The 7,500-nt window shown below is 42.9% G+C and overlaps 1 protein-coding gene across 2 annotated transcripts in view; it reads left to right on the top strand.

Moving 5' to 3' along the window:
- Positions 1 to 7,500, top strand: part of LOC147009302 (sterile alpha motif domain-containing protein 10-like) — a 44,901-nt gene that overhangs the window by 31,428 nt on the left and 5,973 nt on the right. Inside the window, exon 5 of one of the 2 annotated variants that reach the window (XM_085862176.1) lies at positions 3,448 to 3,568. The exons of the other annotated variant lie outside the window; for it this stretch is intronic. Coding sequence (XP_085718302.1) covers positions 3,448 to 3,461 — 14 coding nt within the window. The 3' untranslated portion in view covers positions 3,462 to 3,568. The remainder of the gene's footprint in view (positions 1 to 3,447; positions 3,569 to 7,500) is intronic. 2 annotated transcript variants of the gene reach the window in all.

The following is a 7,500-nucleotide window of genomic DNA, read 5'->3' as shown; positions in this document are numbered from 1 at the left end:
AATGGGAAATCTTTGAGGACCAAATGTGTAGAGTGTAGAGTAAGTACATTCCAATGACGTGTAAAACTAGAAGCAGAAAGAGACCAGGGTGGTTGAGCAGTGAGATAAGGAACGCTATTACGAAGAAGCAGAAGGTATTAGGTTTAAAATATCAGGACTGGAGTTAGATTTATATCACTATCGGAGTAAACAGAGGCAAGTGAAGAAAATAACTCGGCAAGCCAAAATAGTGGGGCAACTTAGCATGACAATTGTGCATTTTGTGAGGAAAGCACCAAATTTGGCATACTAGTAGCCTAACATGTTATGAACAGATTTGGATATTGGGCCATCTCAAATTCAGCCGCTGATGGCTGTGGCAGCCATTTTCCACTGCCATCAAAAATTTGAGATGGTTGTGGAGGTATTGATATCTCAAAATGCTGTGGACGAGTTATGACAAAACAAGGTGGATGAGTTTGTTACGAGACGAGACCAATCCGATTCGATTTTGGTTCAGGTCCAGATGCAGATCCGGCCCATCATTGGGATACAAAACACAAACTGTTCAGCCTGGTGCAGGTTTGCACTCGACTGAGTGCCATTGTAATCACCCCCCTTTTTGTTTGTTTGTTTTCTCAATAAAAAGGCATCTCGATGGAGATGATGACCTGGGAGCGAGAATGGCCTCTCGTAGATCGATTCCTTTCCCCAAGAGTTGGGCTGGCTTTGTGAATGAAAGGCTTCTGAAGCTCATGCCTGAATGATGCTCTAACCGGCAGTGTAACGGCTGACTCTGCTTACTGTGGATAGTTCTGTGTTTTTCACAGACTGCAACTGAGCTCAGAATTCGTATTTAATCGTGATATCTCTCTTCCCAGCTGCAATTAGGAGATCTTGTTGAGTGTACCAGATTCCGAAAAAGAGTGGATGCTTCATAGACTCCTCTGTTGGTCAGGACCCTTGCAGCAAGTCTTTGTATACAGCACGAGGCTGTGGGATAGCATCACCAGCTGAGGGAGTGGCTGTGCCTCCTGATGCATTGCCTTCTGGAGTTTAGGGTAGGAATTTGTGATTTGTTCACGGTGCTGGGGATAGCTCGTTTACTCTTCGTGAAGGACACTGTGGGATCTTAAATGTCCACCAACGAATGCTAACAGATGGGAGCCCCAGTTCAACTGCCTGTGAAACACTAGGATGACAGTTTATAGTTGGGTCAGGATTTGCACCCAAGAATACAGCCTGGAGGTGAGTACCTCCAGGGTATCCTGTCTGCCCCTTTGCAGCAAGTGCTGGTATATCGCAGAGTATACTGGTCACCATTCCAGTTAAAAGCTGTTATCCATCAGAGATCGGCAAAATTCGTACCAGGGATAAGCTGGTGGTGTATCCTTTGTTGGAGTGGTGACCCATCCAGGATTTGAACCTCTATTTCATGAAACTGCCTCGGCAACCTTGTGTGCCCTGATGACATGAGGGGGTCATCAATTTCTGTGTATTCGTATATTATTTATACCAGGACACCCACTCCCTGTGGGAGCGGCAGGGTCATGTTATTATCCTCTCCGGGGCATTATATATAGATTACAGTAGATCGATGCTCGGGTCTCAGGAATGTTTGGGGTGTGTTCACTTTCCAAGTGCTCGCCAAGTGGCTTAAGCACTCAACCAAGCGCTCAACTTGAAACAGTCGATAAGGAACGGCTGGCTTGGGAAGCGCTGGCTAGCTAATTGGTAACTGAATCAAAATGAAGACCAAATGCTGCATCAGAGTCATCAGAAGGAACCTGGATAGGATTCGGGTTTCAGCCGCTACTCCACTATCCTCAAAACCCATCCAGGTGCAGCCAAGTGAGCCTTACAGAAAACTTTCTGCAATAATTTATTTCTCCTTGGAGAGATAGATAATGAAAGGGAAATAAAGAGTAAAAGAGATAAAAGAAAAGAAAAAGCAAGTATTACAATTAATAAAGAGAAATGTTAAAAAGGAGAAAGGAACAAAGAACAAAGATGTCGGGAAGAACCCGGACAGATAGATTTCAGCAGTTACTCACCATACTCAAACGCAGCAACACGTCCAAACTACCAGATGTCTGTCAGAGGGGAAGCACAGTCCACACAGCATCAGGATTTCCTGGTTTCTTTCAGTTTAAGTTTCTTTCATCCGGACGACACCCTGGGTTTCCTCCCTTTCAGTTTAGTGTTAAACAGCAGGTAGCGACTGTTTAAAAATGTCATCGTACGTATTGGAGTTTGTAATCATTTCTACTTCTGGTCTGGGTGCACCACGAATCTCCACGATAAGCGATTTCAACACGGTAACACGATGGCGTATGTCCAAGGAGGAAAAACCCCAAGGTGTGGCGGGGATATTATTAGTATTAATCTTGTTTTGTAATATCATTAAGATTGTGCTATTATCATTAGTGTTGTTATTTGTCCCCGACGAGTTTCACTGGAGGGGGTTATAGGTTTGCTCTCAGTGTCCGACCGTCCATCCCACCTGTGGTTTTTCAGATTTTGTTTTTTGTTTTTCCCCCATTCCCTTCAACATATTCAACTGAAACTTGGTACATGGCTTTACTATGATAAGTTGCAGGACAAGTTTGAGTTTCAGGGCATTTTATCCAGTTTTTCACAGAGGTATGCCCTTTTTTTAACTTAGAAAATACCGTTACAAATCTGGAAGCCTTGTGCACACAGACAGACAGCCGTCCCCTATAACTCAGTTATTTCGATAAGTAAATGTGGATCGATAGCTCCCTTTCCCTTGTTTAATGGGTAATTAAATGTTCATGCGCTGCGGAGTTATTTTGATAGTCAGGGTTTTCTTTTACTTTTACACCACCAACATCAACTACAACAACACCAGCATCACCCTCACCTTCACCTTGCTCCCTCCCACCATCCTCCACCTGCACCATTGCATGCGTGCGTGTCAGCACGTATTTTTGGCGGAGCCCACGCAGGATAATGTCCTGTTTTAGCCGATGACAGGGCGATGAGCGCATTTTGTGCGCCAAAACCGTCCAGTGTGGGAGAGCGGAGAGGGAGGAGGCGTCCCCTCCCCTCCTGGACAAGGGTGAATAAGGTTGCGGCGCGATCGGACCAAGAAGAGTTTTGGTTGTTGGGACGAGTGCGAGAGAAACAAGAGGAGAGTTTTGGTTGTCGGGACGAGTGCTGAACGGAGCTCTCGAATTTGATCGCATCTCGCTGGCAGTAGTTCTTCGGACCGCTTTTCGAGCGTGTGTTCTGGGCTCTGTTCGCTCGTGTCAGCCAAACCACTCGAGGCGGGAAGGTCCATGTCCTTCTGGGTATCTGTGTGTGTGTGTCTGTCGGTGGGCCCGTCTAAGTAGAAATCGTTAAGTGCTTGCTCTTTGTACATTGCATTTCTTTATATTCGGTGTTAATTCTACTCTGTGTTTCCCCTTTCCCGATAGTAAATAAATCCCCTGTTGAATGTTTCAGCTCGTCCTCGATGAAGGCCGTTGTTGCCGTAGTGGGGTGCATCTGGGACCGACGGAAGCTCGGTGACCATCCGCTCGGGTCACGCACGCTACTGGCTCGTTCCGCTCGAGCTCCGCCGAAGGTGAATTTCCCCGGTAGTTTGGACGACGTGGGTATTTAGGTAAATTGAAATTGGCAATCGACCCTATCCCACGCGGTCGACCTATTGGCGATCTTCGGTCCGATAAGGGACCCGTGGCTCTGGAGTTATCTGGGGTGACGACCTATAAATTCCGGGTGTTCGGCAGAGTCGACCCTACTGCTCCACCTAGCGGTCGTGCTCGCAGCCGACGCCCGGCTCCACAACAATACCACATCAGTAGGAGACATGTATATGCTCGCTCTTGTTACTTTTTAGGTCATCTCTACCGAGATGACCTTATAAAGCCAGGCCAAATGTCCGTCCGTACGTCCGTCAACAATTTTTCTTTCCGATCTTGATGAAACTTAGTATGTGGGTAGAGGTCGATGAGTGTTGCACAACAATATAACTTTTGTCCAGGTTCAAGGTCAGCGTCAAGGTCACGAGGTCACGTAAGTTATAAAAATCGGCTTTTTCAAAACCTATCTCGTCTGCCATTCTACAAGATATTCGGCAACTGTTTATTGATTATGATAGTAAAAAATATTATCTTGTATCTAACCAGACAGATTTTTGAATTTCCGTCCCGTTTGGCCGCCACGTAACCTGGAAGATGGTCAAAAGCACCTCCCGGTACAAAAAACTTTTTACTTCTGATCTTGATGAAATTTGGTATGTGGGTAGAGGTCGATGAGTGATACCCAACAACATATTTTTTCCCGGATTTGAGGTCAGGGTCAAGTTCACGAGGTCACGAAAGTTGTGAAAGTCGTCATTTTCAAAACCTATCTCGTCTGTCATTTCAGGAGATATCTGGCAACAGTTCATCGATTATGATAGTAAAAAAAACTATCGATGACCGTCACCCCCACACGGGGGTAATTTTTGTTATTAGAAGCGGTCTTGGGGGAAAAAATAACAATGCCACGATTAACTATCTTAACACAGAATTCGCCCAAGGAAGAAAACCCCCTTGGGGAGGGGGACAAATTTAGTCGCTACAACCCCCATCATTTGACCCTTAGGCCTCCTGTCACGTTTGGGAGAAATTGGATATTGTGTTGAGGTGTATACCCGTTTTACAGACTTCTGGTAGTTTGTACATGTTGCTGCGTTTGAGTATGGTGAGTCACTGCTGAAATCTATCTGTTCGGGTTCTTCCCGACATCTTTGTTCTTTGTTCCTTTCACACTTCTTTCTAATTTTTTTCACAATTCTCTTTATTCGTTCTAATTATTGTTTTTTCTTCCTTTCATCTTTTACTCTATTCCTCTCTTACATTATCTATCTCTCTAAGGGGAAATTAATTCTTGTGAAAAGTTTTTCTGTAAGGCCTGGATGGGTTTGAGGGTAGTGGATTAGCGGCTGAAACCCTTATCCTATCCAGGTTCCTCCTGATGACTCCATGTTTCCTCTACTTCTTTGACTCTTGGTCTTCCATTTCATAAGTAACAACCGAATGTATTGCAGCCCAAAAAAAACAACAGACACTAAATTGCGTGATTTAGTATGATATATATTTTAATAACAGGAATAAATTCATGTGTGAGGCTGGTGTGAATAAAATTCTGACTCAAACCCAAGGACCTCGTTGCTTACGTGGTGACAGCCCACTGAGCTATTGAGTCTTCCGGTTAACCTCAGAAATATATATATATATTTGTTATATTTATTATATTTATATTTGTTATATTTATTATATTTATTTGTTATATTTATTATATTTGTTATATTTTTTATATTTATTATATTTATTTTTGTTATATTTATTTTATATATATATATATATATATATATATATATATATATATATATATATATATATATATATATATATATATATATATATATATATATATATATATATATATATATATATATATATATATATATATATATATACAGTAGACTAGGTGTAAGTCGGCAGCGTGTAACTCGTCACTTCGCCGAAGTCGGCAGCGTCAAAAAGTCCCGAATTTATCTCATGTTAAATCCCTTTGAATAAAGGGTCATCCCTCTGTAAGTCGTCATCTCTAAGTCGTCACTTCGTCTAAGTCGTCAGATGTTGTCCATTCCCACGTAATGGAAACTCAAGTAAATTACCACTCCTAACTCGTCACACGGAACTGCTTCCTCATGAGAAGCCCGATTTCATGGAATCGTGATGCTCGCTCATTGATGTACACCGCCAGTGATAAGCTATTTATAACTGCGTACACACGTTGATCGCACTGCAGGCAGGACAATGGCGACTAAGCGTAAGCCTACAACTAAAACCTACCAAGAAAAATACGACATTATCCAGTTTTGCGAGGCAAATCCACTGATGAAGAAAACAGACATAGCTGAGAAGTTGGACATCAAACGGCAGACATTGAACGATATCTTGAAGAATAAGGGCAAGGTATTTGGACAAGTGGAGAAGATCGTGAGGCCGGTGGGAAGTGTGAAATGTGTGTCCTTTGAAGATGTCTGACGTGCTCATCATCTGGTTTCGGCAAATGTCGGCTCAGCCAAATATTCGGTTTCGGCCGATTCGGCTGATTCAGCCAAATATTCGGCCGATACTGTCTTTCGGTGGAGGATTGCCCAGCCAACATCATGGAATACAATGACCGGTTTGAATCCTTTCTCATGCACAAGATGCCCAAGAGTTTGAGGCAGTCAAACATAACGGATTACTTTGCGAAGAAGTAAAGGATCGATCGAGCTTAGTGTTGAAGTCCGATCATGGTTTTATATTGGCTTGTTTTGTACATTACCACACTCACTTACACATAGGCATTGAGTGGTAATCATCACCACGATGACTGTGTCATGTAATTTGTCACCATACCATCGCCGATGGTATACGAGTTGTCTTACAGAGTTGTTCATTATCTTTACTTTTGAAAAACTCATTCATGAATTCCATCTTTGCTTGATCACTTTCCAACTCACCAACTCACCCCCACCTATTCCCCGAGGATTGTGTTTTCCTTTTGGTACAATAGCCGGCTCTCACACATACGTGTCCAGGCCACGCGCGACTTCATCCTTCACCCCACAGTCATCATGAATGTTCGCATACGCGTAAGTCGTCACATTTCTAAGTCGTCACTTTTTTCTCGGTCCCGATGGTGACGACTTGCGCCTAGTCTACTGTGTGTGTATATATGTATATATGTATATATATATATATATATATATATATATGTATATATGTATATATGTGTATATATATATATATATATATATATATATATATATATATATTTATTATATTACATATCTATACTGTACATATATTTATTATATTTAATATGTATACAAACAAACATGACATAATGGTGACCGAAGATTTTCGTGCTGCACTCTTCAGGATAAAAATCGCAGCACGTGAAGGCGCGTTCTTTATACAGAAGTCTCAATAAGGTAGACACTGATTGGTTCAACCGTAATGACGTCACGGTTAATCCGAACGCCAATTGGTCGGCTCATCATCTTCACCTCGAGCTCCCATTGGCTGGAGCAGAGTTCCTCGATGATTGACGTTTGCAACCACATCCTGGAGAGAGGGGGGATGGGTTTCCCCTCAGGTCCATTCACCATTTGTTACCGTACTTCCCTTGATCTTTCGATGCTGAAAGAGACACAGAGATCGTACAAATTCCTTTTGACGACGTAATATTGGATCGGTGGTAAGGATGAAGGTTGCTTCCAACATACGAAAATGAAACGAGCTCCGACTTTTGCTCAATATCCTGAACATATCTGCATTGTGCTGGTCTGCACAGATAGGATTGGCAACCAGGTGCTGTGCAATGGCAGATGAAGCAGGTACAGTGGCCGGTGGTTGCTGGATATTTCTACATGTTCGCACTGGTTGTGTTCGAACCCTCACAATCTTTCTTCGAATCGCCAATGGGACGTGTTGTTTGATCCGATCAGCC

This window comes from Eptatretus burgeri, chromosome 17 (genome assembly GCF_056783735.1).
Source record: "Eptatretus burgeri isolate ZD-2024b chromosome 17, Ebu_testis_v1, whole genome shotgun sequence".
NCBI classification, from domain to species: domain Eukaryota; kingdom Metazoa; phylum Chordata; class Myxini; order Myxiniformes; family Myxinidae; genus Eptatretus; species Eptatretus burgeri.
This window is presented reverse-complemented; position numbering and strand designations above follow the sequence as displayed.